The sequence below is a fragment of the Meleagris gallopavo genome, chromosome 8 (assembly GCF_905368555.1).
Source record: "Meleagris gallopavo chromosome 8, MGAL_WU_HG_1.1, whole genome shotgun sequence".
In the NCBI taxonomy this organism is placed as follows: domain Eukaryota; kingdom Metazoa; phylum Chordata; class Aves; order Galliformes; family Phasianidae; genus Meleagris; species Meleagris gallopavo.
This window is the reverse complement of record NC_139411.1, coordinates 23,989,270-24,007,244: the sequence shown is the minus strand read 5'-3', so window position 1 is coordinate 24,007,244 and position 17,975 is coordinate 23,989,270. Positions and strand designations below refer to the sequence as shown.

The 17,975-nt window shown below is 39.5% G+C and overlaps 1 protein-coding gene across 1 annotated transcript in view; it reads right to left on the bottom strand.

Moving 5' to 3' along the window:
- Positions 1-17,975, bottom strand: part of SORCS3 (sortilin related VPS10 domain containing receptor 3) — a 272,688-nt gene that overhangs the window by 24,934 nt on the left and 229,779 nt on the right. The window contains exons 15-18 of the mRNA XM_085229454.1: positions 12,366-12,483; positions 10,689-10,822; positions 6,433-6,546; positions 4,824-4,995 (exon numbers count right to left, since the gene is read on the bottom strand). Of these exons, the coding sequence (XP_085085580.1) occupies positions 4,824-4,995; positions 6,433-6,546; positions 10,689-10,822; positions 12,366-12,483 (538 nt within the window). The remainder of the gene's footprint in view (positions 1-4,823; positions 4,996-6,432; positions 6,547-10,688; positions 10,823-12,365; positions 12,484-17,975) is intronic.

The following is a 17,975-nucleotide window of genomic DNA, read 5'->3' as shown; positions in this document are numbered from 1 at the left end:
AGGAAATGTGGCAGTATTTCAAAGCCATCTCATAAGTCCCATTTGCTGTAAGCACACAGGGTTAACATCAAAGCTAATGTCAGTTCCAGTCCATACTGATCTAAGCAGGGGAAGTTAACCATGTAACTCAACTCACAGCCAGTTCTGAGGTACTTCCAAGCCCTTCACAGGCAGGTCAGACCCTGCACAGTCCTCCATTTGCTGGAAAAGACCTCTGAAGTCAGAATTCACAAAAGTCTCTGGGCCAGCTGTTGCGCAAAAGAAAGCACAGCTTCATAGAATCACAGAATGGTTGGGTTGGAAGGGACCCCAAGGATTGTGAAGTTCCAACTCTCCTGTCACACACAGAGCCACCAACCTCCAGATTTGGTACTAGACTAGGGCCCCATCCAACCTGGGCTTGAATGCTTCCAGGGACAGAGCATCCACAGCCTCTCTGGGCAGCCTGTTCCAGCACCTCACCATTGTCTGAGTAAAGAACTTCCCTCTGACATCCAACATAAACCTTCCCTTCTTTGAGCTTAAAACCATTCCCCTTTGTCCTATCACTACCTTCCCAAGTAGACTTCCTACAAAAAATGTACAGATTAGATGAAGTGAAAACATTGACAGGGACAGTCACATTGTGACAGTCCCCAAGAGTTTTAAATCTGACTGCACCAGATTTCTACTAAGCAATACTTTTCAGGTTTACCTGGGTGTGGAAGAACACACAGTTTTCAGCCTGGATTCTGACCGTGAATCCCTCTGCCATTAATGATTTTTTCTATACAAACAGTAACGGCAACCCTGACAGAAGCAGGATGCACTGTTTTGCTACTGATTCCAGTTTCAAAAGTGCACCTGATCTTATCCTCTGGATGGGAGGACTGTACACTGGGAGCACAGAATATAGACCAGGTTACATTGCATTAGGTCTTTGAGACCAGAGCATGCCCCACAAATTTTGTATTGCCTGCATTAACAAATCAGGGTGGAGAAATGGTATTTTCAGGGATGATTTTGCCTTGAGAGTACATCCGGAGTCTTCAAGCACATACCCATAAAGTCTAGCTTATTATGTAGGTTTTGAAATATGGGCAATTGATTACAGGTGCTAGATATCTCTACTTTCTTGCTCCACCATTCCCATTTCAAACAGGCCAGGGGAATATTGCTATTGACTTTATTAGGAACCATATATTTTCACCTCTTTCTTATTAGGACATTAAAATTATAGTGGAGATCAAAAAGAAAAAACAGAAATAGAGTGGAAAAAACAGCAAAACCTATATCTATAATACTGAGTTTTGATAGAGAGGTTTCTTTTTAAGTCATTCAACAGAAATCTCTAACAGGGATAAAATTACTCTCTTGGGATATGCAGTTATTTGATAGAAAGGCTCACACAGCTTGTTAAGCCCTTCAAAACTACTTCTCGAGGGAATGTACTAAGACCACAAGCTCATCTCATATGAAAGACACTGAACAGAAGATAAAAGTCATATCTGGGCTGGATTCATCACTGGTGACCTCGGGCTGTCCCTCCTGTACCTATCACAGGAGCTCTCCTCTCTTGCCACGCAATTCTGTTTTCTCCTTGCTTCTCCAATTTGATTCTACTTGAAAAGAGAAGGTTTGAAGCAGAGAAATAGGAAGTGACTTCTTGTGGCTAAGTACCACCTAATTATGAGAGTTTGGTCTTCAATGAAAAGCCAGCCCATCACACTAATTTTTTCTTTCTCTTGTCCTCTGTATCCAGTATATAAAATAATAAAAGAAGTGTTAGCCCCACATACAATATCAGACATTCTGAAATTTATAAATTTAAATTAAAATAGAAATTGTTGGAGACATTTCAAATGGATAAAATTAATTGCTTTATATATATAATCAAGAGGCACATTTATTGCTTTAAGCCCCATAAGCTACCAAACGCTCTGAGCTAGAGGCTTTCACAAAGACTGAGCTCTGTATGCAGGCATCAGCGGGCATGCTGATGGGTAGTGGAACAGGTGGAGAAGAGTATTGTCACATAATGGCCTTCCAAAGTCATCACCCCAGCATGACCCTGGAAAAGTTTTCTTATCTGTATACATAAATAATATATTTTGGTCACGAAACCTCAAATAACCCACATAAAGGCAAAGCTCGGGGAAGAGCAGGCAGAGTACTGAGATTAGAAACAAAACAAAGCGGGCACAGAAGAGGCTTGGGAGGAAATTATTCTTCCCATTGCATTCAGAAGCACACAATCTTGTTTCTGCTGAATCTAAAGGTGTTTCTCTAATGAAGCTCTCAAACTGTGTAAAAATATGGCACATCTGTGGCTACCTCTTTCTATAAACACGGTTCAGTAATCTACTAATAGATGTTCAGAGCTCTAATACTTGCTCAGACTTGTACTTTAATAGTCACTGCTTGCTTTCTCAGCTCACTTGCATTTACAAACCTGTTACCAAGCTTTGCCATCACCTTGCAATTAACAAAAGAGGGAAGCTGTGTGATGGCATAAACAGAAGACAATGGAACCAAAGCTCACTATCTGGAGCTGCCACTAAACAATCATTTAAGCCTGAGGGGCTGGCTTTCAGAGAGGAGCTGAGGATATATAAGAAAGATAAAAAAAAAAAAAAAAAAAAAAATCACAGATCTGGTCAAGAATACAACTCCTTTAACAGCATACTGGCAGTCTTAACTCTTTGTGCTCAAACTCAAACAAAAAGCAGAAAAGGCTCTTATTTCCTCATGTTTCCCTGCATATATATGCAGAGAAGTCACAGCACAGCCCCATACCTCTAAAAACAAACCAAGATCATCTGTCAGTGCATTTCTTTGTCATTGCCACACACGTATCCTGAATTACCACTGTGAACAATACTAAGACTGGATGTGCAAATCCTGAGAAATATTGTTTTCCAGTAACTATAATAAAACATTATTTTATCATTGGATAACATAAAGGTCAGTCACACACCAGTATACTGTGGGTGCATGTCTTTCTAGGAGGTAGAAAGGAACTGACACAAAGATGCTGGTCAGGATTAGTATGGAGGATTAGAAGGGCTGAACAGAGGTCACAGAGAAAGACTCAGTTGCAACAAAACTCCCAGCAGACTATGCAGAGAAAGTGATGTGAGGAAAGAATTAATCTCTATGACAGTAAGGTATGTAATAATAAAGATTTCTCCAAAAATGATTTCTTCCAATTGCTGAGGAATATTTTCATGACAACTCATTTGTTTTGCTGACTTTTCTTTCAAACAGTCTCAGGTTCATACTGAAAGACTGAAATACTTTTCTCCAAAATCAGGCTATATTTTCCCTTTTTAACATGACCTTTCCTTTCATTTTAAGAAACAAACTCAACATACAGCACTCTGTGGAGTAAGCTGTTCACCCACAAAAAGGTGTTCTTGCAAATACCCTTTCCTTAGGACAAGAATTGTTCCAATGAAATGTTTTTCAACAAAGGACAGAGTCAACACCCTCACATATTTATTCAGCAGCCTCTCTATTCTCTGAAGCTTGTAAAGGCTCCACTCTTCAGCTACTCTGACTGCTGCCTTATTCCCCATCTGTTTATCATTCTTTGTACACAGCAGTTCCGCTTGAATTCCTTAATAAATTACTACTAGATTCCTAATTTTTAGATTATGTCTGTTCTTTTCTGAACTCCCACTCACTAGTGTCTATACAAATCGTTTTACCATGCCAAGTCTGTAGAATATAAAGGAATCAGCCATGTAGACAAGAAATTCCCTTTGTATAAAACCAGAGAAAGTATGAATCTCTGAGGAAGTACGTAAAGAAGTCCTGTCAGATTAGTGTGGTTCCAATGAAACACCTAGTTACTGGACAAGTCTTTAAAGTAATAGAAGTGTATGTGTTTAAAAAATAATAATAAGCTATTACAAGAAAAAATACCTCTCCATAGCAGCATGCTCAGACTTAGCTTATATTCTTGAAGTTCTAAGTGGCCAATGTAGTCTACTCTCCTCCCTGTAGTGAAGTGCAGTAACTGCAAGCAGAGCAGTCACATATGCCCCTAAACATCAAATCACAGACCAGAAAAGGCAAAAATATTTTGAGAAAAACAGTCCAGAGGCATACAAAATGCCCTAGCTATCTAACTGTTCACCGAGCCACAAGACTACAGTGGCGAGGGTTGCAATGTACGTGTTCACCAAGCAAAGGGATACCTGATTCCGACCACGGGAAATACCTCAATATTTTGATGCTTCAATCACCAGCATGGCACTGTATGTTTGTGCTACTGCCAGCTAAAGGAGGAATCCTACCACATTAAAAATAACACAAATACACACTGGGGAACTTGGTGGTGGATTGAAGAGGCTCCATTCCTACTGCAAAGCAACAATGTTTAAACATCCCTCGCTGTTCCCTATGAGCCTGAACACTCCCCAGTATTCTTAACCTTTCCTAATAATGCATCACCTAAGATAGAAGTAAAGGTTAGCAACCCAGAAACTGGGAAATGGTAAGCATAAAGACTCCATCTCTGACTCACAAACTCCCTAAACTGCAGCTCAGTAGAAGCAGCAAGAAGCTTCTGGGAAAAGACCAAATCTCCTGTCATTCTTCAACAGCATTCTTCACTGGTAGGCAAGATAACCAGGCAAATACACATACGAATTGACACAATATTATTTGCTCCTATGTTTCATGTACAACTCTCTCAAGAATTCCCCCAGGTCTCAGTAACATTCAGCATTTTGTAACCTTGCCTGATTGCTCTTCTCCTCTTAGCTGCCTGACAGATAAAGGAAAAAGAGTACCAGTCCTGCCATGCTGTGAAAGACTTGCTGAGTCTGGAAACACACCTCTTCTATAAGGATGATGAAGGTGGCATTGTGCCCCTGCTCTGTGACCAACTTTCCATCGCTGGTGAGGATGTGCAGTCCTCGAGGTGCTTTTCCAGGGCACTTCTCCATCTTGGCCTTATACTTCTCCCTCAAGCCATCTGTGCAGTTGTTGGATACAATCCTTCGGTACCTGGGGAGCAGAAATGAAAGGAAATTGGGCCAGGCAACGGGTGGAAAGGTTTTTTTCCCATAATAATGTAAGCATTTTCTCAAAGGCTAACTGCCTGTATGACTCCCTGACTGAAAGGAAGAATCACAATTATTAAACCAGAGAAAACCAAACAAATCACAATCCAGTCTTCTCTAGAGATTCTCAGCAGCAGCACTGAGAACAGACACTTATTATAGAGGTCATTTACTCTGTGTTTCTAAAAGACCAAGAATTCCCCCAATTTGCTATGCCTGCAGGATTGCCCCCTGCATCCCAGTTTTTTATTACATTTTGTCTGCCTTCATTCTGCTAGTATAAGCACTTGGAAGGATCTGGTAATGGCTTTGTCCAGTTCAGTTTTAAAATTATTCATGGAAAAAGTTTTTCTCTTGAATCTGCTTGGAAGATATTAGCAAATTTGCAAGATGCTTGACTATTCCCAGTGCTGTTGACAGAGATTAAGCCTTTCTGGTAATTTCACACTAAAACATAGGGTTGACTAAGAAGGTCCTGATTCCAGCAATTTTCTTCTTGTCTGCTGTCAAGAAGGCCACAAACAATCACACTGGCCAGGGCTGTCATTACATTCCATACTTATAGCAACCTTTGAGATGAAAGGGGATAAGGGGAATGTTGTCTCTGAAGCAAAACGACTCCAGACTCACAGCAGCCACATTTTCTTCAGCCACTCCCAACTATCAACCTTAAATCACCCTGTCCATAATAAACAAGCATACAGAATCCATGATTTAGAAGCAGTCTTGTAAACTCTTCAGGGTCTGCAGTGCCTGAGAAGGAACATCACAATTTTCATCAAGCTCAACCAACATTTAGATTATCACCCACACAACAGAATAGCATTTGCAAATGATACTACCATAATAGACCAACATTTGCTGTATGTTCTGGGTATAACCAAGAGAAACCAGCACATGTGTCTTGTCTGAAATTTCACTGCACTGTGTATACAATGTGAAAATAGCAGGGGGGAAAAAAAAAATCACAAGGTGAAAACTGTTCATTTTAGTCTTACCAGAAGCTATAATAAATAAGAGCTTTAAAAAAAGAAAGAGGTTCAATGAAATATAAGGTGAAATACCATGAGCCTGCTCTTTTAAATGTTCAGCTTTCTCTCAGATGCACCTTCTGGATTCGTGTTTTAATTTTGAAGCAGAGGAGCTCCAAGTCTAGGCTCCAGGGATTACACATCACTTGGTAGCAATACAATATCTACGTGTCACTTATGTTAATGTGCTTCTCCCTGTCTCTGAAGAATGAGGCAATGTTCCATACAGATGCAGCTGCAAACATTACCACACGAATAAGATTGGACAACAGTCAAGCAGAATGTGGAGGAAAAGGTCAGACCAGGTTCTCTTGTCTACCAAAACCAGAGAGCTGTCAATGTTCACTTACCCAGTGCTGTTCAGATAGCTTTGACCAATGCTGCAGTCCTTGGACAGAGAGGACGGACTGAACCAGAAGGCTGGGATACACTGGTTGTTGTTGTGCCTCTCATAGCCGTAGTCACTATGGAGACAATAAGTCATGAGTGTATTTATGTTCCTATTCACTGGATTTAGCTCACCTTTAAGCAATGCTTTTGCTCCCCAGTGTGTGTGTTGGCAGCTCTGGATGGCGTAGCATTGTGGATTAGGATCATTCCAAGACAAAGTGCCTGATTAGTTTGTGAAATTTGAGAACACCAGAACTACCAACACTGCAGAACAGCAGAGAACTTTTGTTCCTGTTGGCATCAAAATACAGACAAGGATTCAGAAGAAAAATGATACTGTTAATTTTTTTCCCCATTTATTAATAATCATCATATTTGTTAGGTTCTTTTGGTTCGCATGCTTTTTACTGTCTTTGCTTTTAGAATAATTCAGACCAATTCCACAATGATGATACTTTCTCACAAGGAAGCGCTTTGGAATATGAAACAATAGGAACACTTCTTGAACAACTAGCTTAGATATGTCTATAAACATGTATGTTAATGGCTCTTTGACCAAGCTAAGGCTGGCCTATGAAAAAAATAGCTTATGTTTTTCCAACCCTAAACTAAAACAGCACACACAATACGGTATCGAAGGATTACACAATATTGTGTTAAGTGAGGAAGTAATCAAGAGTACTGATGCTTCCTTAGATCACCAAAGAGTAGAAGTACGCGTAATTGCATTTAAGATTATTCTTTGCATGCCAATACAATGATGAAGCAATGGGATTAATCCAAAGCTTTCCACAAGCTTTAATAAGCTTTCAATCGAGTTTGTATGCATATCCTTTTTTTGGCAGGCTGGATTCAAGGGGTAAATAAAAATGGAATCTAGATTTTTGCCTGAAGCAGGTTAACAAATGCCAACAAATTAAACCTATGTGGAAACACAGACATTGCAGAAGTCACTGCCTTAAAAACACTCTAAGCACTTTAGGACACTCTGGGCTTTATCCTTTCCCCTGTTCAGGGCCTGAATTGCCAGCAGAATGTCTCCAGGAGGAGCTCTGCTGAGACAAAATTGTGTTATGTCTCCAGTGACCCCAGATGCTACTCTCTTTTTTGGAGAGCAAAAATTCTGCAAGCTACTTTAAAAGGTTCAGATTCCCTAATGTTCCTTCCCTCAACATTCAATTTAATCATTCTCAGTCGGTCTGACCTGCACAGTCAAAAATGCCTGGCAGTGACTCGGTAATTAAAAATATTCAGGAGGAGCTGTACTTTGCCCCAAAGAAGAAAAGAACTGCATAAATATTTAATAAAATTAAAGACAACATTGCTGTATGCCCTTAAGGTTCTGTACTTGTTCATTAACTTCTGGTAAATGTATATTAAAACCTTGCATGCTGCCCACCTTCCTTCTCATGAGCCCCAGGGTTTGCATAAGTTAAAGAAATAATCAAGTCCAGCTGCTATGCTGTCGTTCTCAGGAAAGCTATCTTGACAGAGTAAATAAAGAGGCAGGAAGAGGGAAAAGAAAGATCAGTAAGCATTTTAATAACACTTCTGAGTTCATTCTGCCATTCTCTGTCAAAGATGGCCAAGCTTTTATTTTTAAAATGACGGTGAGGGTTGGAATAAATCACCCTTGACCTTGACTTGTGAGTATTTGTTGAATAGTGACCCTGGATTACAGTTTATGCCCCTGAAATTCAGATTAGCCTCATATCTAACAGCAGGAAACTGATATCACTGCAAGATGAGGCAGACGGGGCAAAGGCTCTATGACCAAATGAGAAGGAGAACAGTTGTCACAGCTTGTGCTGTAGGGCTCCTACAGACATTTGTTCCTTCCGCAGAGCTCTCAAAGACAGGCATGATCAAACCTCATAGCGTAGGATGCTCTGTAAATAGAACAAGCCTCCAAAATTACTTACTGGAGAAGGCTGGAGTCAGTCTTTTAGGACCTGCTGGTCACTGTATTCACACAACACAGGCTGTCAGCCCCTCTCCTTTCTCTGTCTCTCCATGGGATGTGCTCAGTTCACAGATAAGAGAGACTAGTTGGTGTTTCCAACAACTGATGATTGCAAACCTAGCCAGACAGGCTTAGTAGACATCTTCCTTTTCAAAAGCACAAAATGAAAGAGTAGGAGCGGTGTCTCCAACTGTAGGTATTTACAGTGGAGGCATATCTCTATCAGATCCCCCATATAGAGCCTTCTTCTAGTCAGCAAAGAGAAGAGGTGTTCCCCAGTACTTGCCATTCTCATGTGAACATCCAAAAGAAGGCTGATGAATCATATCCTAGAATAATGTGTATCTTGTCATGCACTAAAGGACTACGTCATCCTTTTGAAGTCAAGAGTCAGAGCAGATGAGTATGCCTCTCCTCTTTGAAAATCATTTTTAAGATAAATTGAGCTTAACACCCCATTAACAACACTGTTAGCACTTTCAGGTTGATTTTTCTTTTTTTTCATTACAGTTGTCCCATACCTTCTTCCAATCAGCCCTTAAAAACTAGCATCAAATCTTACTCTTAATGTGAAGCTAGTCCTTCTGATTCTCCATTAGCAATGGAGACAAATATACAATTAGAAGTTAGTTGGCAGTACAGAGTCTGAAGCAAAAAGCAGCTTGCTGTCCTCTAACTACATCTCCTATGCAGGACTGGCAAGGTTAAAGCAATATTCTCTCATGTTAGTGGGAAAATTAAGCAAAAACGATACCAAACACATGCATTTCAATTAAATGAAAAGGTGCGTTCTGATGCAAACACTTTTTGAGGCAGAGCAGCATTTAAGGCCAATTTAGCTACTGCAGTTTTCCACTTCAGCTTAGAAAATATAAGCTTCACTGTGAAATTATAAAGCTGGCAAGGCACAAAACAAAGACCAAACTCATAGGCCTCTCCAGAGGTTAGTGCTTGGTGTGGCTCAGAGGCATATGCCAATGCCAAGGGCAGATACTGCAGGGCAAGATACTTTGTTCATCCTGTAAGTTCTCAGGATGAGAACAAAGGGAAAGATCTCCTGAGTCAAGCTAAGAAGTCTCAGACGTAATTTTGGCATCAGGAACAAATTAAGCATCCATCCAGATAAGATGAAAATCTCTGCTCTATTTCCCTGAACGTCTTACAGAGACAAACTACTCCAATATTCAATAAATCACTCTTGTCTATATTTTTATTCATTTTTTCTGTATTTCAGTATGTTCACAATCTGAAAAGAAAGGAGTCTCAGCTAGCCTAGGTCCAAATAAGTGTGCAGACCTTGTGCATCACATTTCTTCAGGCTGAATTCAAAGATAAGTGAAGTTTCCATGAATCACACTGATACTAAATCAGACACTGATCCTGATAAACTGCTATAAAAATGAAAATCAGTTTTCTCGGGGTTATTTTCAAACTCATTTAAATGATGTTCTGATCATGTAGGCTCAGACATCACAGGTACTGACAGCCTTAAATCCTTCAAGTATTGCCTATCATGGGTTCCCCACAGGATATCCTTGTACAGAAATCCTGGACTGTTACATATTTCTCTTACTTCTGTCCCTGAGCGTACAAGCATACAAGCAGTATCAAAGAGCAGTTCATTCTTTCTCTGTTTATATTTTTAAGCTGCTTTCAAAATGACCTTACAGCAGTTCAGAAATAAAAGCCCCATTAAATTAGAAATACCAGTACCTACACAAACAAGAGGCCACATTGATAAGAGTGGGCTGTGCGGTCACATCACTGATTTATCAATAAAACACTGCTAAAAAAGCAACAAATGGTTCCCCAGAATTCAAAAGAATAATAATCTAAAATGTTTAAGTTTTGCTAGCTTGCTCCCAAGGTATTCAATGACCTTTGAAGTGCGTATAGAGAAAATTCCCTTTTCCTACTATAAAGGACATGCTTTGGACCAAAGAGAATAGCCCTGGCTGTCACTCTTTTAAAAACGATGGATGTTAGAATGTCAATCAGTACTCGCATTTTTCTACTTTTGAATTCCAGGCTTGGATTTCTCACAGAGATTAACAAAAATCCCCTGCAAACAATAAGGATGCATCTCTCACATGGCAGATATAAGAATCACATTTATGCTATGTGAAACAGTCAAATTCGCAAAGCTGCATGAGACCCAGTTTTGCCATTAGGTTCTTTGTCCAGGCGGTAGTACAAACACTGCCAGTGCTACAAGAAGAAGCTCTGAAAAATCTACCAAAATTACACACTCACCATTCAAAGTCCCCTTGACCACAGATACATGGTTCAGACACCACAGTTTGGGAATAGTCTCGACCCAGGGAACACTGAGATCCAGGCTTGCGTTTTTTATAGATCTTCCTCTCTCCCATGACACAAGGTTCCCCCTTTGGCAAAGATAAGGAGGAGAAAGAAAAACAGAGTTGTAGTAGCACCTGGGCTCTAAACCACACATTTTAACAAGGAAACAAAAGACAACAAAAGCATGCATTTACCACAAGGAGAGTTGAGAGCTTAGAGTCTAGCTGCCTTTTGTGACTCTTGACTCTGCAAACTCAAAAAGCACCTTGGGAGTACCCACAAGCACTGTGTTCAGCACTTGAATCAGGATGCTAGCCACAGTGCACCCATAATGCCTGAGTATGCAAGCCATCACTGGTCATGTCATTTTTCAGAAGGCACCCACTGCAGCTTTAATCCTATGAATTCTCCTGAGAAGAAATGGGAATAAACCTCTAGATCTCTTCTACATGTCAGATATCACTGATAATTGGAAGAACTGCTTGAGTCTGAAACCCAAAATCAAGTTGTCAGTCTCAGGAGTCCTGGCTTCCCTCTTCTTTCTCTGGTAGACCTGGCTTCACTACAGGCTTCAAGTAATTTTGATGGCATATTATGTTTGGTTTTGTGCACACAAAGTTTTTCAAGAGCATTACTGTGAATAGCTTATCTAAAAGAAACGTTTGACATTTTAGTGAGTTGTTACAAGCAGAATTTTCTCTGAGGCAGAAATAATTTATCTACATAAAAGTACGAATAAAAAGACAGCATCTAATTGAAATATTTCTCTTTCCCACTAATAGTGATTCCCAAGATGACTGCCTGGCCACACATGTCCTTTCTTTTCTTTCATTTAAATTTCTTTCATGTCTTCTCTTCTATAACTTTAGTTATCTGATACATCCTTGCCTTATTAATGTTCATTTCTAATTCATGGATTTCATACAGGAAAATCACAGTGCCAATAGTTCTGGCTCCACTTTAGTTCCCCTGCAGGGAGTGAGACATCATACTGGTGGCCCATAACCTATAATGAATCTTCAGAGGGTATTGAGCTCCTTCTAGCTCCTTCAGTTCTAGCGGCTTCAGGATCCAAATATATCCAGTACAAAAATAAGACAGAATGTATGAAAAGTATGTATCACTGAATAAAATAAAATAATTTGGTTTTCTCTAGTGGCTTTTATTCAAGGACTCCCCAGAGTTTTACAGACACCTGCAGGTCCTGAAAGATGAATAAATGTTTTTATTTTCATGTTTGAGTATGGAAAATAGAGGCAAAGTGAAAGAAAATTATTTTTCTGAGTCACTGATAGACCTACAAAGAGTTCAATGTCTTCTACAATTCAATCACAAGGTGAGGTTTTACACTGCCACCAAGGGCACCAAGGGCAGAAAGATCCATCTGGTAAAATGGAATATTTTCATACAAAGAGAAGTTAACAACTTCCCAAACTTGCCTGGAGAAGACTGACCCCATGTTTATTTATGTGTATATTTCAGGGGAAATAAAGCATCAACAGGCTAGAATTGTGACTTGATGTATGTAAAAAACATGCTCTGTTGAAAAGACCGTATATATTCCTAAGTGGAAACACAGGATATCAGAAAAGGACCCCTCCTCATCTCCTCCCTACAAAGTCAGAGTACCTGATTGTGCAAATGCCAGGTTTGGTAGTCATCTTTGTTACACTTCCGGCTGAAGATAGGCTTGTAGTCCACCTTGACCAGCTGCCATTCAGAACGGAGACTGAAGTGCCCAAAAATTCTAAGCAAGAGAGAGGGAAAAAGAAAGAACCAGAATCAGGCAGGGATATTCTTCCACTAAGCACAACAAGCTCTGAGTCTAATGCAAACATCTAGGTATTGCTCAGAACAGTAAAGAGCCACACTAGAAAGTTACGCATCTAATAAAAAGGGAGGGAACTACTCTGATGAATATATCTATTTTGTCTGCCTCAAAATCAATCCTTTTCTTCACGTAATCAGTCTCTTCACTGCTCAGCTGCCTGGTTGCACAAACTTACTACTTCAGAATTGTAAAAGATACACCTGATATAACATTTGGGATATGGACTGTAAGCAAGAAACCTGTAAAGATGGCAGTCTCCCTTCTAACTTGTAAAAGCTACATTTTTTTTTTTAAAAAGCACCCCTACAACTAGTAGAGTGGGATTATAAAGTGTCACCACTATAAGGTTATCAGCTGAGCACATTAAAAAAAGAACAAAAAAAACCCACAATGATTATGTTGATTTGTCATTAGAACAAAATGTTTGGTCATGTTCAATGAATACATAAAAGAACCTAAAAATTCATTGTCATTACTTACCCAAAATATGAGTTCCAGATTAAAAGATTCCATGTATACTGAACTGAAATCTTTTCTGACAGTCATTCAGCAACGGCATCATATCACTCTTACAGCAAAATTCAGAAGGCAGAGAAAAAGCATTTTTTTCATTACATATATTCCTATATGTTATTTCTTTTATCTTCCACTAATCTACATTTTCAACCAAGCCACTTACAAGAATTAAAGTTTTTATTATTTTAATTATTCCAGACTAGAAAAGAAAAATTGAGAGATACAGATGACTTACAACATTCCCTGCGAAAGTGAAGCAAAAGAAAAAATTTATCTTGGGTTTCTAGATCTGCAATCCAGATCCTGCTGTGACCTCAGTGTTACTCCAGTTTCCCAGAATTTTCACTGTAATCACTTTGTGTTGCTGGCTTTGCTCTCACCTCACTACCCAGACTACTAACTTCAAGCCAGATCATGACTTTGTCTTGTCACTGGCTAAATCCCACCAGCTCTTGTGCCACAACTGCTTTCACTCCATGCTCTTACAGGGTGCTCATCTGGTCATGGTATTACTGCACAAATGGGCACCTCCCCTATGAATCTTGTTTGATGCATGACTGAAATGTCATTCCTGCAAAGCAACAACTCAGCAAACTCAAATCATTTAGCCTAGCAGATTCATATCAGTTCAGTATTTGATGTGTGTGTGTAACACAGAAGACAGAGCAAGGGGAAGGGAGAACATACAAACACTTGCCTGAACCCAAAGGATAACAGTTAGAGAAACCCAATGCTTTGTCAGCATCTGAAGGAAAATGTTGTTCCTAAGAGTGAACCTTAACTAACTGTTCAAGAAAGAAAGTAAAATGCTTCTTTGTGCTACAAAAATCAAGCTACTAAAATCACCGGAACCCTTGCTTTTTAAATCTGTTAGAGCAAGCTAACAACCCTCTGTCACTGAAATTCCTCCGTGATAACAATAATTAATGGAAAAAAAACAACGATTCCTAAGTGGAAGGCTATATATTAGCATTCCAAAAGCACAGAGCATTAGCTACTCTTTAATTAAATGATTTCAAAGAAGATCTTTGTATATAATTGCTATAATTTAGATGGAAACAATACTTCTCTAAATGTAATTAGAGGAGTGTGAACAGAGAGGGATGTTTTTCTCTATGCTGCAGAGATGGTTCTGGGTCACTTGATTCCTGAAGTGGCAACTTTTTCCTCTCCTGCTAATAAAAAGCTTCTTAAGCCTGATTCATCACTGCAGTGCAGCCTTTAGAGTGAAGAACTGCATATATGCAGAGCACCTAGCAAGCAGCTGTACTCTGTGAACACGGCTCACTGGTCAAACAACCTAGATGCCTACGATACTTTTCAGTTGGAGAGATGAGCCAATGACAAAGGTTACATTGTGTTTCAAGATTGTAAGTATGAAAATTTGAAACTTCCATGAAGGTAAGCAAATTTAACAAATGGAAAGGAAATCTGTATTATCTGTAGAGCTCCACTGAACTCCCAAACAGCTTTTTCTGGGAAGTGATGAAAACTTTCATCTTTTTTTGGCATTAGAACTAAGATAAACAAACCATCAAAGGGAACAAATTCTGACTGCATGTTACAGCTGAAGTCTACTTTTGTCAGTTTTGTGAACTATATCATTGGATATTTTACCAAAATGATTCAAGGTGCATCTACCTGTTCCCCTCCGCAATCTCTGTTTTGGGGTCACCACGCCCATCCAAGAAGGCTGGGTAAACAGCAGAGAGTTCAAACACCTTAAACTGCTGGTGTTAACATGTCAAAAGTGCTTAGCATTAAGTGTTTTGGTAGGTATATTTGGATTTCTTTATCCAGCCAGCTGATTTTGGAAGAGCTGTAAAAGGCAGGACAGGAGACAGCATACACTTCTCATTGATTGAGGACAGAAAAATCTTACACGCTCATTACCTCAGCAGTATGGCGTATTTTTTTCTCATTTTTGAACCTCTCACTTTTAGAAATAAAACAAGTCTCAATCACTCAAGGAGAAAAACTGAAAAAGGGCTGGTGGGAATTTATTCCCCACCCTGCCCCCCTAGGTGGTAAATCACATTGCTCCAAAGATACAATTTCATTTATCTTATCCAATTCCTTATGTATCTTAGTTTCTCATTTACTTTGTTTACTAAATTAGGGGCTTTTTTTTTTTAATTCCTAAATATAACCAAACTACCAAGATGACAGAGAGGAAGAGCAGACATAATGTACTATGAATTTTGCCTCAATAACCTTGCCTACCATAGTCTGACTGAGAGCTCCTGAAAGCTCATTGCAAGAGCAGAAGACAAAAGAAAGGAGCTGGGTTTTCAAGGTCTTACACTGCAAAGATAATGGTTTGATTTTTTCCAATATTTGTAGTCTGACCTGGAAGCCCTTGAGAGGCAACAAATACAGGAATCCAGATGGCATTTAGACAGTCAGTTTTCTCAGTAAGCTCAATTTAAAAAAGTTTCTCCAAACTAAGCCATAGAATGGCAGTTTACTGACATTAGTCAGGGTAGATTTTGTTCTGCCCCTTAGAGTAAGCAGTTAAAACTCTACATAAAATCTCAGCCTGTCCTCCTCTAAGGACAGGCATCTTCTCAACTGGATCTATGCACCACTCACAGTGAAGCCATTGCTAGGAGACCAGAAAATTCTTCCCAATCTCTTCTTTTGAGAAACAAGACAAGGCTTTTATTGCCAGAGCTTGATGTCATTAATTTGCAGCAAAATTACTAAGAACCTGAAAAACAATTCTGAAATGCTTACAGATTCATGATGGAGTCATTTTGGAAAAGGTCATTGGTAATGCTGTTATAATTATATCTTTCATTAATTTTTTAAACACACAATAACTTACAAATGGGGAATATAGTGACTGGATAACCTTGAACAGAAACTATTCAAAAGGGTTTTATATTTATACAGTATTTTATTGATGAAATGTAATGCTTTTGCCTTATTATCCCCCGCATTGTTGATAGTCATGCTTTTTATGTTATTGAATATTGCTCATTCCTGACAGGTCAGTGGTAAACCTTGGATGATCTAAGGGTCACAAAATAACAACTCATCTACCTCAAGACCACAGACTCAATCCCTGTCCCTGCCTAGATATGAGAAATAAATCTTCTCACTTAATAGTTTCTGCATTGATCTCAGGAAAATTGTCATCTGTATCCACCTGGATCTATTCCTTCTGGCAGCATCAGATGAGCTGTCCAAGCACAGAAACAGAAATGCCTTTTCATGGCTAAAACAAGTTGTCTTCTACCAGTTTCATAGTAAATTGGCAAGGCATTACATGAGGCATGCATTAAAGTTGTCTGTGTTTGGCTGGTCTAGATATAGCGGTAGGATTTTTCAATAGTCAGCTCTAGCTTCTTTACATGTAATGAGAAATAACCGTCAAGATTCCCTGGTAATGCCTTCTGTTCTCAGCTGTGCCCATCTATGACTCAAGATAGAAAGCAAGGAAGCAATTGCTAAGGTCACCCTCACTACACAAAACATCAAATGTATACTACTTTCTGGAGCATTTTTCTTTCACTGGCTATCAGCAATGTGAGAGGGATCAAAAGGTACCTCATTTTGCTTCTCACAAAGTAGCCTGGCAGCCTCTGAAGTCAAGTTTTAACAAGATTAGCCCCCACAGAATAAGTTGCTTATGTTTTAAGCATTTTGAATATCTAAAAATAAAATGAAAGCAAAAAACACTCTCAGTAGATAGCACATTTGTAGATAAACCACATAAAGATAAAGAAGAATCAACAGAAGACTAGATAGAGAGCAAACCAAATATACACTTTAATTAATAATAGTGAAGGAAAAGCTGATTGCAGTGTCAACACAAATAATTTAGGGAAACCTGAAACCAAGCTTGTTGCTTCTTTTTTAATAACTAATACTGTAGAAGAAAAAATGCTTGCAAAGGAAGCACCCTAGCAAGCAAAAGAAAACAGTAAAATCTCCCAGAATGGTAAATGTTTCAGCTGATCAGAAATTGTGCTTTCATTGCGGATGGCGAAAGGGAGAGAACAAAGCATGGCTGTCCTCTGGTTCCAGTTAAAACACCTTTTTAGTCACATCTGTGCCTCTCATGGGTAATTACAGGAGCAATACTGGAATGGGAGAATCCAAGAAATGCTATTAAGCCCAAACTTGAAGAACCACCTCCTGGAAAAGAAATGGGATTTTTCGAGTTCCCTCGAGGATGAAGCTCTCTCAAACCAGGGCGTGACCCATGTCTGAGCAATCAGAACTGCAGAAGCACTGAGTGGTGAATCCACCACGACTGAGCCCAGCAAGCGCAAGCACGCACTGCTGTTGCTGGATTTTTAAGAGCTAGCCAGGCACAGAAGACCACCCTCACTTCCCAGCAAGCATCAACAACACGGTTTCACAAGCAGAGGAAGAGGGTCAGCCTTGGCGTAGAGAACACTGACCAACCATGAGGGGTTGACTAGCAGAAAAATACCAAATCCAGCCAAATATATTAGCTCTATATATAGCTGAGTGGTGACTGTGTCTCTGTATAAAGTCCTCTCACTTCTGTACTGCCTAGATTTGGCTTTCATTTCTGTCCCCATTAGCCAGGCTACACTCATACTATACTACCTGGGACAAGAGTGAGCCTACTGGCTCAGTGTATGCGCATACAGAAGGACTCAGTAGATAAATACATCTCAGTCACTAGTTGACATTCATAGTTTTTAAGACAATAAAAGAAAATGCTGACAATTTTGCACACAGACAAAAGCACATTATGAAATCTGGATCTGAACATCTTTCTAAGAAAGTAGTAGGAAAGCAAGACTAGCTCTTGTGTGCAGACTGCTGTTAGGGCTCAAAACACACAAGCAGCCACAGAACAATTGCAAATTATGCTGGCAGGGTTAGGTTTTATGAATGGGGAGTAAGAGATG